Source organism: Macrotis lagotis, chromosome 1, assembly GCF_037893015.1.
Source record: "Macrotis lagotis isolate mMagLag1 chromosome 1, bilby.v1.9.chrom.fasta, whole genome shotgun sequence".
Lineage (NCBI taxonomy): Eukaryota > Metazoa > Chordata > Mammalia > Peramelemorphia > Peramelidae > Macrotis > Macrotis lagotis.
The window spans coordinates 929,139,643-929,154,472 of record NC_133658.1 but is presented as its reverse complement, the minus strand read 5'-3'; the positions used below and the strand labels follow the sequence as shown (position 1 = coordinate 929,154,472).

General features: G+C 40.8%; 1 protein-coding gene across 1 annotated transcript; it reads left to right on the top strand.

The window, feature by feature from the left end:
• Positions 1 to 990: 990 nt before the first annotated feature.
• Positions 991 to 12,881, top strand: LOC141492966 (uncharacterized). The gene is made up of 4 exons (XM_074193751.1): positions 991 to 1,057; positions 3,370 to 3,496; positions 4,524 to 4,619; positions 10,662 to 12,881. The coding sequence occupies exons 1-4, from the start codon at positions 1,025 to 1,027 to the stop codon at positions 12,641 to 12,643; spliced, it is 2,238 nt and encodes a 745-aa protein (XP_074049852.1). The 5' UTR covers positions 991 to 1,024; the 3' UTR covers positions 12,644 to 12,881.
• Positions 12,882 to 14,830: the final 1,949 nt, after the last annotated feature.

Here is a 14,830-nt window from a genome sequence, read left to right as displayed (position 1 = left end):
CTCTTGGAGCTGAGTTTGAGCCGCCCTCTGGGTGCCAGTCCTGTCCCTGCAGGCCCCAGGTAGGTCACCCCCCGGGGGTTGCTGCCACAACTTCCCTTTGGCTCTCTTCTTCCCCTTCTGCCCCCTGCTGCCCCCTCTAGGCCCCCAGGGCCCTCTCATTCCCAAGGCTGGCTCCCCCTTGCTGCCTCTTCTCCAGGCTCCCCTCCACATCGCAAACAGTCCTGAGTGGGGCCCACTTGCCTGCCCTTCAGAGCTCCCCTTGGGAGTGCTGCCTTCAGCCTCCCTTCCTTCCTATCAGGTCCTGTGTGTTTTATCTCCTTACCCCCTTTTCCAAACTTCAGGTTTTCGCCAAGAGCCCTGAAATCCTCCCTGCTTGCCCCCCCCCCCCCCCCCCCCGGAGCTACCTGGGCCCCAGCATCAGTGTTTCTTCCTGGTCACCTTTAACTGGGTCTCATCCTCCCTCCCTATCAGATCCCAGTCATTTGCTCCCCTGAATCAGGATAACTTCAGTGGTGCAGACAAGCAGCCTCCAAACCTAAGCTCCAAAGAGGGACCCAGGGAGTCCTCCCAGCTCCTGGCTAGACCCCAGGGCTCAGGACCCTTCTTTTTCAGGGCCAGACACCCTCTCCAGGTTCCCTTTTAATCACCAAATGGCCCCTCTTCTCTCCCCAACTTTCTTACAGTATGCTGACTCCCAGAACCTTCCTTATCCCGGCCTCTGCTTCCCTGGGATGGGACCCAGGAGGAGGGGGGAAGGGAGGGGAGGAATCTCCCTTTCCAAACTGAATTCATCTGCTAGCCTGACCCTCCCTCTTACCTTCCTCCCACTCTGGTTCTGAGTCTCTCCCTTAGGGCATGGTCTGGGTCTTTGTCATTCCTCTGGGGCCTCACCCTCGGTAAATCCTTTCAGGCCAGCCTCTTGCCCAGAAAGAGAGAACTCCTTCTCTGCAATCCTTTTCCCTCCCCAGATCAGTCTGCAGAGGACCCAGGCCAGATCCAAGCTGGGAATCTGGAGCCAGAGGGAATGGCCCCTGGGAACCACAGGCCCCCAGGCCAGGTGAGTGCCTTCTGTCCACAGGCTTGACCAATGTCAGCCAAAGAGGCCATTGCTGTAGACAGGAGAGGATTGGCTATGCTGGCAGTAGCTTACAGAAAGATTAATTCTATACGAATATATTATAAAGTTGCATCACGGCCCTCCTCTCTCCTCCTGTGTTTTGGACTTCTTCACTGGCACGTTGGCATCTACAGCCCTAACGCCCTGCCCCTTCCCAAACTGAAATTGTTGGTCTCCCCAGCTTGGTTTTGAAGTTTCCCCTCATTACAGTCCAGTCATAAAGTTGATCATTTCACTCCACATTCACTCATTCTCCCCAGCCCCCCTCACACTTGGTCTTTCCTGGACAGACCTGGAGCAGAACCCTGAAGGCTCCCCCAGACCTTGTCCTTTACTGTCTCAAGGATTAGAAACTGAAACTGGCTCCTTTAGGCCAGGGGCTATTACATTCCTCTGTGGATCCATGGAGTCCCACTGAGAGATTCGAAAGAAACTCAACTCTGTCACACAGGAAGGAAAAACCAGCCCCTACCCTCCAGTAGCTCCCAGATGGGAGGCATTCTGGAGAGGGAAGGTTTTAGCAGATGCAGCTACCAGAAGAAATTTATTTTCAGAAGGTGAGATTTGAGGTGACATGTGAAGGAAGCCAGGAGGATCAGGGGAGGAGGGAGGATCTTACCAGCAAGAGAGACAGTCATTGGAAAGGCCTGAGCCTGAGTCAGAAGGAGAGGCTTGGTCATGGATCAGATCAAGTCCCAAAGTACTGTAGCCATGAGAGAAATGGGATGGGTCAGCAGGGTTTTCTCCTTAAATGACAGTTCATGGCCCCATCCCTCAGTGGTGAAGGAAGTGGGAGGATGGAGAAGGAAAGAAGTTTGGAAGTTTCTGATGACAGTGACTTAGGGAACAAATTCACAATCAAGAAAATGATTGCCTTCCTCAGTGAGGAGACATGCTGAATAAATGCTATGAAGTGAAGAATACTTACCGAAGAGACTCTAGGGAAAGGGAAATGATGCAGATTATTGGGAATCTCAAAAGAAGTTGGGAAAAATAAATCAATTCCAACAGGAACAACAGATAAATAATAAAGGAAGTTACAATTAAAGTATAAGAATATAAATTTATTGTCTTAAAGAAGAAATCAAAATGATGACAAAATAAATAGAATTCCAAAAGAATAGAAACTCTTGAGTGTCACATCATTAGATGAGGTCCATGGAACAAAATGAGATGGAAGACCCTCAGATTCTTAGCATGATGACCAAACATTTAGTGGGATAGAGAAATGGTGACCACTTCCAGATAGCATCATATTTTCAGATCTGACCAATCTTCCCCCTTTGGTCATTTTCAATCTACCTTTTTACCTTATTCTCATGATTCTTGGTCTCCCAAGTCCCAGCATTCTAGGGCTATTGTGAGATCCTTTATTTCTCATAAGAAATGTCCTTCTCATGAATTAGATCAAACCCCAATCTTGGTTAGTAAAATGTTTCCTATATTAATAAATGAACAAAACTTCCTTTCCCTTTGTCTCTCTTTTTTTTATATATACTTAAATGTCAAAATTAAGAAATAGATTACATTAAGAAATGAAAGCAAAAGGCAGGAGATTTATTTGTTTGTGTATTTTTGGCCAGGCAAGGGGGTTAAGTGGCTTGCCCAAGGCCACACAGCTAAGTAATTGTTAAGTGCCTGAGGCCAGATTTGAACTCAGGAACTCCTGACTCCAGGGCCCGCACTCTATCCACTGCCCCACCTAGCCACCCCCAAGGAGAATAGATGTCCTCTTTTTTCCTTGCCTGAAAACAATCTCAATACCACTTCCTTCAGTCCAGATTGTGGTGAACTTTTTGTTTACTCTCTTTTTAGTCATCTCTGCAAACTTCTCCCTTACGTTCCTCCCAAATAAACAGTATCTTCTGATATCTCACCAAATCCATATAATATCTCATTTCTGTTTATTCTAATAAAAGTTATTTCATATCACTTTTTTCTTCTTCTCCTATAGTGATACTTCTATATTTCTGACTGGAGACATATCTTCTCTGATTCCCTAGGAAAAAATATTGATATTAATTCATTTCTCAGCATTATTCCAACTGCAATTATTTAAAAAACCAACCTAGAATTAAATTGAACTTTTCCTGGCTGTGGATTGATGTGTTGACTCTGAAATTCAAGAGTGTAGGAACTTTGGATCAGTCCTTTCTTTCTGCTTCAGTTTCTTCCTTACATTGATAAGTGCAGGACTAGATGCAGTCTGCAGTCTCGTTCATCTCTGAGTCCTATCACTTTTGATGGTATAGGACTTGGTAACATACAAGGATGTGGCTGTGGACTTCACCCCAGAGGAGTGGGGCCTCTTGGACCATCCTCAGAGAGAGCTGTACAAGGAGGTCATGATGGAGACTGCCAGGAACCTGCTCTCTGTGGGTAAGGATACTTCCCCTTTTAACTGAATTTACTCTCAAGGAAACTGTCTTCATTCCCTTCCACATGCAGGGTTTGGAGCATTTATCTTTCTTAGAAAGGCCAAAGTGTCCAAGAATGGCTCCCGTGTCCAAGAGCCAGGGTCCTCCTGCTGCCTGGTTTTCCTGGAAAAGGTCTTTTCCCTGTGTAAAAAGGAGCTTGGGTTTCTTTTGTTGCCCCTGAAGCCACTTCTCGCTGGTTCTAGGGAGCCTGAAATCAAAGATCAAACCAGTCCTGGAGAATTTGAAACTTGGAATTAGACTCAGAAGTTGTATGTAATCTGATCTATTCCTGAAAATGAAATTTTTCTGCCAAATCCCTGAAAACTGCTCTGGCAACTTTATTTGGAAATGGGCAGTGCTGGAAAATCCCTTCCCCTCTGGCATGAGTCTGGTCTTTGGAACATTAACAGAAGTCTAAAGTTGTTGCTCCCTGTTCTTCCTCTTCTTCTCAAAAGCCATCTAGTAGAGAATTGTGCCCTTGGTCCTCCTTCATATCTCCCCTACATTTTAGCACAAATGGTGGAAAAGGAAGTGAAAGAGGTGAGCATTTATATTGACCAAAGTGTGGCCAGCAATGGACTTAGAGCTTTTTCCTTTTCTTTTCTTTTCTTTTTTCTTTTTAGATTTTTGCAAGGCAATGGGGTTAAGTGAAAGTGTCTGAGGCCAGATTTGAACTCAGGTACTCCTGAATCCAGGGCCGGTGCTCTATTCACTGTGCCACCTAGTCACCCCCTCAGGCCCAACTACCTTTTAATTTCTAGATGAGGTAATCTATGGAATCATTCAATCCTTCTATGAAAGAAGGATTTTTCTGCTTCTGAATGCTCTTCTTCCCATTCCCTACAAAACTCCAAAAATAAATATCATGAAAATGATACTTGAGGTACCCTTGAAACCATTGGGTGACCCTTACTCCATGGCCTCTTTCCTGAAGAGAGCCACACTGTACATGTCTCTCCATCCTCTTTCCTTTTATTTCTCACTCCCAGGTGTTCCACTTCCAAGAGAAGATTTGATCTCCCATTTGGAGAAAGGTGAAGGACCTTGCCTGCTGAAGCGAAAAGACCGCAGAACCTCCTACCCAGGTGTGTTAAATGGAAGCAAGGTCATGAGGGCTATTATGAGAAAAGAGAGCTACATATTACAGGGAAGGGAAAATGCTAGACTTGGGGGCAGGAAGACCTGATTGCTCATCTTTTTGAGATCTTTTTAGTAGTGGAATCCTGGGCAAGTCACTGGACTTCTGAAGCTCAGTGTCACCATCTGTTAAATGAAGGAAATGGATGGCATGGCCTTTTACTTCCCTTCCAGGGAAGACTATGGCCCTATAGAATTCACCATTTAGAACTTTGGATCATGGACTTATCCTGCAGATATCTAGAAAGAACTCAGGTTGTGTAATGCAAGTGATTTTTAGATTCTTTTCAAGTCAATAAGCATTTAGGAAATGCTAAACATGGGATCAAGATCAGTTACCTCGGGGAAGCTAGGGGGTACAGTGGATAGAGCACTGGCCCTGGAGTTAGGAGGACCTGAATTCAAATCCGGCCTCAGACACTTAATAGTGACCTAATTGTGTGACCTTTGGCAAATCACTTCACCCCATTTATCTTGCAAAAACTTAAAAAAAAAAGATCAGTTACCTCACTGATGGTAAAATTTTCAACTTGAAAAGGCTCCAAGCCAAGACCAAAGTGGAGGGAGTGTGGATGCATGATCTTCTGCTAGTAGATGATTGTGCCCTCAATACAGCTTCTGAAACTGAAAGGAATCAAAGTATGGATCAATTTTCTGTTTGTGCTAATTTTGGCTTAGCAATGAACACCAAGAAAACCCAAGTGGTCCATCAGCCAACACCATACCATCCATTTGTGGAACCATCTATCACAGCAAATGAAGTTTTGAGTGCTGTGGGCAAGTTCACTTCACTTAGCAGCTCTTTCCGGGGAGGTCCCCATTGACAATGAAATTGACACATACTTTGTCAGAGCTGGCTCAGTAACTAGGGGTTCCTAAAGAAAGTATTGGAGAGAGGTGGAATAGACTAATTACCAACCTGAAGGTCTACAGAGTCATTGTGCTGACCTCAGTGCTATGTGCCTGTGAAACCTGGACAATCTACCAACTTCATGCCAGGAAAGTGAATCTCTACCATTAAATTGTCTTAGGAAGATTCTGAAGATAGGCTGGCAGAGAAGATACCAGACATTGAGGTCTTTCTTGAGTGAACTGCCAAGAATTCAGAAGTTACCACAGAGATCACAACTATGATGGGCTGGTCACATAGTCTGAAGGTCAAGCAAAAGCTTGCCAACAAACTTATGGGCTTTATGGGGGAACTCACACAGGGTAAGGGAACTCATACTTTAGGGCAGAAACAGTGATACAAGGACACATTCAAGGTCTCACCTAAGAACTTTGGAATTGATTGGGCAGCATGAGAGACACTGGCCAGCATGGTATACCCTCATCAGAGAGTTTGCTGTGCTCTATGAGCAAGGCAAAATGGAAACAACTCAAAGGAAGCATGAGATGTACAAGTTTAGAGACCCCAGTTCAGTTCTAGATCAGTTGTGCTGGACCTGTGGTAGAGGAGTTTATGTTGGTCTGATCAGTCACACAGGACACACTGTAACTAGTCTCTACCATAATGAAGTCATTTTAGTCCTTTTTGATAAAAAAGGACAAGAACCAACCATCCAACAATGTTTCAGGGTAAGTGCTAAGTATTGGTGATTCAGAGAAAGACAAGGCCTATCCCATACTGTCAAAGAGCTCAGAGAGCAGAGGGAAAGAGAGTTTGGACTGAATTAAATGGAAAACATTATATATAGGATAAATCAGAGCTAGTTCCATGAGGGAAGGCACTTAGATTAAGAAGGAGTCGAAAAGCTCCTTGGGCCAACTAAGTAGTGCAGTGGATAGAGTACTGGCCCTGGAGTCAGGGGGACCTGAGTTCAAATCCGGCCTCAGACACTTAGTAATTACCTAGTTGTGTGACCTTGGGCAAGTCACGTAATCCCATTGCCTTAAATAATTTTTTTTTTAAATGGGAAAAGGTTCTCATGGAAGGTGGGCTTTGGAGAAGCTAGGAGGAAACTTCTAAGGATGAAAGGCAGCCAGGAAAAATCCATGGATCCTTGTGATGGTTTGTTCAGTTCAAAAATTTGAAGGGAGGGCTTTGCTACTGGTTTTTAGTGTATGTCGGTTGGTTGTTTCATCCTTTGTTATTGAAGAAGACCAGAATGACATCTCTATGTTGGAGAGAAATTACAATGGATTTGACTATGGCTGATCAGAACAATATGAACTTGGAATGCTCTACCACAAGTTGGCCACAAATAGTCCAAGTGAACATGATACTTACTCTCAAATATGACATGTTTCCTTTGAACTATCTCAATTCTTCCTTCCTCATGGGGTATAGCACCCTCACTGATGAGGGCACATCAGCTGGGCAGTCTTGTGCCACCATCTGCCATGCTGTATAATCAATTTTAAAGTTCTTGAGAGATCCCTTCTTTTGACCTCCTAATGAGCACTTGTGCCATGTAACTTTTCCATAAAAATAGTCTTTTAGGCAAGCTTTTTCTTGCCCTTCAAATAACCTGACCAGCCCATCATTGTTGCACTCTCTGGGGTAACTTCTGAATATTTGGCAGTGTAGCCCGAGAAGGGACCTCAATATGTGATGAACTTCACAATCTTCCTAAGGAGGTTTAATGGAAGAGATTTAGTTTGTTGGCATGGAGCTGGTAGACATCCAGGATTCACAGACATAGAGCAATAAGGCCAGCCCAATGACTCTGTAGACCTTCAGTTTGGTGGTCAGTCTAATACCTGTTCTCTCACACTTTCTTTTGGAACCTCCCAAATCCTGAGCTAGCTCTGGTAATGCATGAGTCAACCTCATTGTCATTTTGCACCTTCTTGGAAAGGACACTGCCAAGGTAAGCAATCTTGCCCACAGTACTCAAAACTTCTCCATTTGCTGTCATCGATGGTTCCCCATCTGGATGGTGTGGTGCTGGCTGATGGAGCACCTGGGTTTTCTTGGTGTTCATTGTTGGTCTAAAATGAATCTAAGGAGATAATTGATTCATACTTTGTTGTATTTCAGCTTCAGAGGCTGCATTGAGGGCATAATCATCTACAAATAATATATCAGAAGATCATGAACCAAAACTCCCTCCACTTTGGTCTTGGCTTGTAGTCTGTTGAAATTGAAGAAATTACCATCAGCACAGTAGCTGCCCTTGACGCCATGTTCATCCTCAGTGAAGGCGTTTCACTGAGGATGAGCATGGTATAGCCTATGTGGAGGTGGGGGAGTAAGAGGAGGGAAGACTGGGATGGTATGTGAGAGACAGATGATGAAGAGACCTAAGAGCCCAATAGAGAATTGTAGATTTCATTCTGGTACTAAGAAACCACTCCAGTTTGTTGAAAAGTCACATATGAGCTTTAGGAAGATGAATTTGACAGTCAGATAGAGGATTGACTAATCTCAGGAGACACTTGAAGCACTGAGATCAAGTAAGAGGCTTTTGCAATACCGCCTAAAGATTGACCATGGAGGATTAGTAGGGTGGTATGATGAGACATAATGTTTGTCCTTTAGAATAAGACCATGAGGTGGTAATGCCATGACTTGGATTTGAGTGAGGGGGATTGTGCTCCAGAGCCATCTGGGTCCAGTATCCAGAAATGAAGCAGGATGATTGGAGATGGCCCTGGATGCGAGATAATGAGGGTTAAGAGACTTGACCAAGGTTATGCAGTAAGGAAGTGTCAGATACTAACTCAGGGCCTCCTGACTCCACTGCACCACCTAGCCAGCCTGGATGAGAGTTAATGAGGATGAATGATAAGGAGGAATGGATTATATCATTTTTATGAGCCTGGAAAGCTGGGAGAATGACCTAGATAGTTTATCAATCACAAAATGGGAAAAGCTGCAACAGGACCAATAGTTAAGCATATTGAACAGTTCATGACAGAAGGAAACAATCTATAGGCCCAGCAGAAGATAATTTTTTGGGGCAGAGAATATGGATGAATTTTTTTTGTTTATTGCAAAATTGATCACTTTTTCTCATAAGAGAGCAGAACATTCAAAGATAAACTTTTCAAAAAGTGATAATTGTCCTGAATCAATGATGGACCAGAATAGAACATAGTTTGCCTCACATGAATAAAAAAGAAGAAAACAATAAACAAGTTTGGCAATCAATTTGTGGTCTTAGATATGAGCAGAAAAAAACAAAAGTTGAAAAGGGTCGATGAGGAATTGAAATATTCGTGCTAGGGGCAACTAGGTGGCACAGTGGATAGAGCACTCGCCCTGGAGTAGGGAGTACCTGAGTTCAAATCCGGCCTCAGACACTTAATAATTACCCGGCTGTGTGGCCTTGGGCAAGCCACTTAACTCCATTCATTGCCTTGCAAAAAAAATATTCATTCTAGGTAATGAAATAATATGAATATATAAATAATATATCTATATCCCTGAATATAAAAAATGTTAGATGCAATATTTAAAATTGCTACACAAGAAGGGAATTATTTCTTGGTTTAAATATGAAATTTACAGAGAATGAATGTGATAATGGATCAGAAATGGACAGTAGAGAACCATGGAGAAGCATGACCCAATAGAAAGTATAAAAAACTGATATTTGAAGAAAGATTGAGAATACAATAGTAGACCCTGGAAGGGGTCTCTCTCATATAGTTAATGAGGACTGAATGTTGTCTGACTTTCTCTTATCAAGGTCATGCAGACTCTTGTTTCTGTCTTTTATCTTGCGATCAGACTCAGATTTCTCTTAAATTGAGATGAGTGAGCATTCTTCATCAACCTTTGAATATGCCCTATGTATAGGAAGTGGATGAAGTTTTTATTGAGTTTTTAACAATGATTGTGGCTTGTATTTTTCCTATAAAGGATCAGAAGAATTCAAAGGTAAGGTTATAATTGCCCTGAAACAGTAATGGACCAGAACAGAATATAGTATGCTTCACATGAATAAAAAAACCAAAAAACATAAAACAAGATTGACAATGATTTTGTTTTCTTAGATTTGGGAACAAAAAACCAAAAGATGAAAAGGATCAATGGGGTAATTAAACTATCATGTAGATGTGATAGGTAAAGAAATGATATGAATATTTGGTATATGTGCTACAAATAGTATATTTATAGCTCTGAATATTAAAAAAAGTAGGATACAATATGGAAAATTGCTTCAGAAGGGGCAGCTAGGTGACACAGTGGTTGGAACGCTGGCTCAAGAATTAGGAGGACCTGAGTTCAAATTTGACCTCAGACACTTCCTACTTATTTAACTGCGTGACCTTGGACAAGTCACTTAACCCCATTGCTTGCAAAAACAAAAACAAAAAAGAAAATTGCTATGCAAGAACAAAACTATTTCTTAACTTGGCATATGAAATTTATAGAGAATGAATGTGAGAAGGAATCAAAACTGGTCAGTTGAGAAACAAAGGAGAAGCATGACCCAATACAAAGTATAAAAGAACTGGTATTTAAGAAAGATTGCAAGTGCAATAGTGGTCCCTCTTCTGGGATAGGTCAAAAGCAGGACTGTGGCTGCATGTCTCTCAGGACTGATGTTCTTGATTTTAGGTAGTCTCTAGAGGTATGGGGTCCCTGGTTTTTAATATGAAGAGAACTAACAATCACAACACCTGGAAGAGAGGACAAAGTTCTTAGAGACTCTCACTCAGATCTACTACCATGTAAAGAAGTAGCTTAGTCATCTAGTTTCTCAGTGTCAGAAAGTTTGGTCAGATATCTGTCATTCTGAGCTTCGTGACTCTAGCTAGGCTATGTAATATGAATGTTGGTTTTGTCTGTATTACAGGTTTGTAGTGAGAATTCAGTTGTTTCTGAAACTCTTTGTATATTAAATCTGCCTGGAGATGTGAACTAATGTCATTTTCAAATCACTGAGTCTGCCCATTTAAGTTTGAAAACTCTTGTCTTTCCCTTTGCAAACAGATGATAAAGATTTAAGATATTCAACACCATTCAGTCATTTCAGAGATTTAAAATTTTGTATTTTTGTGCATGTCTCCCCTTCTATATGTTTTGTTTCCTTCAGATGGAAAGACCAGGCATGAAATGAAGAAGACTGCTTCAGAGTTAAGCATTTCTGTGAAAGGATTGAATCATCAAAGGTTGATGAAAAGTGACCACTCTTCTCTCAACATAAGAGAAATCTGTGAGTCTGAAAGCAAGATAAAGAAAAAACAAAAGAGCCAGTGGGACTTTGATAAAGAGAGAAAGAGTGTCAGACAATGTTCTGTTCAAATTAAGTGTATGAAAATGATGTCACGAAACAGGTCTCAGGATATAAAATACAGGAAATCCATTACTGAACAGGTAAAAGTTGGTGAGTCTAATGAAAAACCTCCTGAAAAGGAAACATGTCATAGTGAGATGGCCCTCAGCTTGAACTCAGATCTCAGGAGACCTCAGAACAACCATACTGGAGAAACTCAATCTATCTGTAATGCAAGTGAGAAAGTCTTCAGCTGTAATTCAGAACTCAATGAACACCAAAAAACTGACAATGAAAAGAAACATTATAGATGCAATGAATGTGGGAAATCCTTTAAACAACAATCATCCTTCATTCACCATGGGAAATTTCATAATAGTGAAAAGCAACAAGGGGGAAATACATTCAGGAGACAGTCATCCCTCAGTTCCCACCAGAATATTGAAACCAGAGAGATTCTCCAGGAGTCTCAACAATGTGCTAAAGCTTTCAGTGACAAATCATCCCTTATTAAACAAAAGAAATTTTATGAGTGTAATCACTGTGGAAAGACTTTTAGTTGCAGCTCTCATCTTGTTGTACATCAGAGAATCCAAGCTGGAGAGAAAACTTATGAATGTAATCAGTGTGGAAAGACTTTCAGTCATAGCTCCAAACTTACTATACATAAGAGAGTCCACACCGGAGAGAAACCTTATCAATGTAATCATTGTGGAAAGACTTTTAGACAGAGAGGCCATCTTGCCGAGCATCAAAAAATCCACACTGGAGAGAAATCTTATGCATGTAATCAATGTGGAAAGACTTTCATTTGTAAGTCTAGTCTTGCTAGTCATCAGAGAACCCACACTGTAGAGAAACCGTATGAATGTAATCAATGTGGGAAGACTTTTAGACAAAGAAGCTCTGTTGTTATTCATCAGACAGTTCACACTGGGAAGAAACCTTATGAATGTAGTCATTGTGGAAAGACTTTTAAAAGGAAAAGCCACCTTGTTAGTCATGAGGGAATCCACACTGGAGAGAAACCATATGAATGTAATCAGTGTGGGAAGACTTTTAGATACAGAAGCTACCTTTTTAGTCATCAGAACGTCCATACTGGAGAGAAACCTTATGCATGTGATCATTGTGGAAAGACTTTTTCATGTAAATCCAGTGTTAATAAACATCAGAAAATTCACACTGGAGAGAAACCTTTTGGATGTAATCATTGTGAAAAGTCTTTCAGGTACAAGTTGAGTCTTGTTAATCATCAGAGAATCCACACTAGAGAGAGAACATATGAATGTAAGCACTGTGGAAGGATTTTAAGTTGTAAGTCTAGTCTTGTTCGTCATCAGAGAATTCACACTGGAGAGAAACCGTATGAATGCAGTCATTGTGGAAGGAAATTCCGCTGCAAAACTACTCTTATTATTCATCAGAGAATTCACACTGGCGAGAAACCTTTTGCATGCAATCACTGTGGAAAGAATTTCAGAAGGAAAAGTCATTTTGTTAATCATCAGAGAATCCACACTGGAGAGAAACCTTTTGCATGTGCTCATTGTGGAAAGGCTTTCACATTCAAAGCTAGTCTTGTTGAACATCAGAATATCCACACTAGAGAGAAAAATATTGAATGTAATCTTTGTGGAAAGAATTTCAGTTCCAAGACTACTCTTGTTAGTCATCAGAGAATCCACACTGGAGAGAAACCTTTTGAATGTGATTATTGTGGAAAGATTTTCACTTTTAACTCTAATCTTGTTAATCATCGGAAAATCCACACTCGAGAGAAACATGGAAGGAGGCAATGAAGAAAGATTTACATAAGCACATTTGATCTTGTACATCAAAAAACTTTCAGATGGGCCTACTGTCTTGTTATATTCAGAGAAACTTTGTGAAAGTAATCATTGCAAAAAGAATTTCAAAATCTGAAGCTAACTTGTTTTCTTATCAGAGAATACACAGGAGGGAAAGACTTATAATTACAATCAGTGTGAAAAGTGTTTTAGACATGGCTAAGTTTGTGTTCAACATAAAAAATCACAATGGAGAAAAACCTAAATGTGATTAGTGTGTAATGACTTCCATATTGAACTCCATTGTTTCTGTGCATTAGAGAACCCACATTGGAGAAATACCTTATAAATGTAAATAGTATGGAAAAACTCTCAGATTGAACTCCTGTGCTTCTGGGAAATTTTGATGTAATCAGTATAGAAAGGTTTTCGCACAGAAGGCCGATTTTGCTAAACAAAAAAGAATACACTCTGGAGAGAAAACTCGTGAATACAATCAGGGCAGAAAGACTTTCACAAACAAATCCAACTTTGTTCATCAAAAAAATGCTTAGTAGTAAGAAGCTTTATAAATGATATCTGTTTGGAGCTCCTGGCTTATCAACATAAGAGAATCCACACTACCAAAAATACCTTAATGTAGAAGGTGTGGTAAACCAGTCAATAACAGTCAACTCTTATTTTCCTTTGGTGATTTCATACTGAATATAAATCTTATGAGCAATGGCTTTCAAATGAGATCTTCAGTTTGTTAGATATCAATAAATTCATCCTGGGGACAAGCTCAAAATGAGGTCAGGGTGAGAAAACTTTCCATCAGAGTTCATTTTAAATCAGCATATTCATAGTCGGGTGAACTCTTAGGAATGGCTAAATAGGGACATGCACTTGGATGAAGGAGGTGGTCCTTAGAAATTAGAATGTTTACATAGAAAGAAGGACCCTAAAACATTGATTGTAGGAAAACCTTGTTATGAAGGTCATAACCGAGTGTATTTTGGAAAAATATTAGTGAAGATAAAATTTATGCAAATAATTTATAAGAGAAGAACTTTTGTTTCAGCCTAGTTATAAAAAGATACCCAGAAATTCCTGTGCATGATGTCCTCTAAATATAATGAATGTTTATCTAAATGCTATTATTTTTAATACTATTAATAATCCATAGCATTTATATGCTGTATCTTCATCCAGCATTCCCTCATTTATTAATATTGATTTCTTTCCCTGTTCTTTCTTGACATAAAAAATTCTGATATAATTATTTCGATAACTGTTGGCCATCTAGTTCTTTTTTAAAAAAATAAATATTTTATTTATTTTTCCAACTATGTACAATGGTAGTTTTTACCAATAATTTTTTTTGCCAGACTTTGAGTTTTACAATTTTTTTCCTCCTTCTCTTCCTTCTCCCCAACTGCCAAAAGAAAGCAATTTGATACAGGCTTCACATTTGTAATCACTGGACATGTATTTCTTTTTCAATTTCTTTGAGCTGGGGGTTATAACAATACATAATACATAAAGTTCATGTGAATTCAAATTCAATCTCTGACATTTATTGCCTTCATTTTCCCAACCATAGAATGTTTACACCAAGGAATAGAGTCAATATGGCAGAGTTAAGGCAGGAACTCACTTAATCTCTCCCAAATCGTCCTCCAAACAATTTTAAAATAGTGCCTCCAAACTAATTCTGGAGTGCCAGCACCAACAGAAAGATGTGATGAACAATTCTCCAACCCAGATTTGAGAGGATAGATTTGTTTCACTGGGGTGAGAATGCAGTGCCCTCCAGTGCAGAATGTGCTGCAGAAAATCAATGGTCAGCCAACAACAAATTTTGAAATTTGTCAACCCACTTGTACTCACATTGGACACTTGATCAGAAGGATACCCTTTGATGCCACTGATTACAAGATTCTATGGCATTGTCCATGGTTACTGTCCCAGGATGAGAAGAAGTAAAAGCATAACTGGAGACTACAGGTAAAGGAAGTGGCAAAGATATGGAAACTGAGGGGATGGCGGGTTGAACAGATTATGGTATATGAAAATGTTGGAATATGATTGTTTTGTAAGAAATCACAAGGGGTTATGGCTAGGTGGTGCAGAGGATAGAGCAGCAGCCTTGGAGTCAGGAGTACCTGGGTTCAAATCCGGCCTCAGACACTTAATAATTACCTAGCCGTGTGGCCT

What these genes read in the sequence shown, in the direction of transcription:
- LOC141492966 (XM_074193751.1), top strand. Translation starts at nt 1,025, where the DNA reads ATGGCCCCTGGGAACCACAGGCCCCCAGGCCAG. An exon ending in ACCACAGGCCCCCAGGCCAG is followed by an intron (nt 1,058 to 3,369) that starts GTGAGTGCCTTC and finishes TTGATGGTATAG; the next exon opens with GACTTGGTAACATACAAGGA. An exon ending in CAGGAACCTGCTCTCTGTGG is followed by an intron (nt 3,497 to 4,523) that starts GTAAGGATACTT and finishes TCTCACTCCCAG; the next exon opens with GTGTTCCACTTCCAAGAGAA.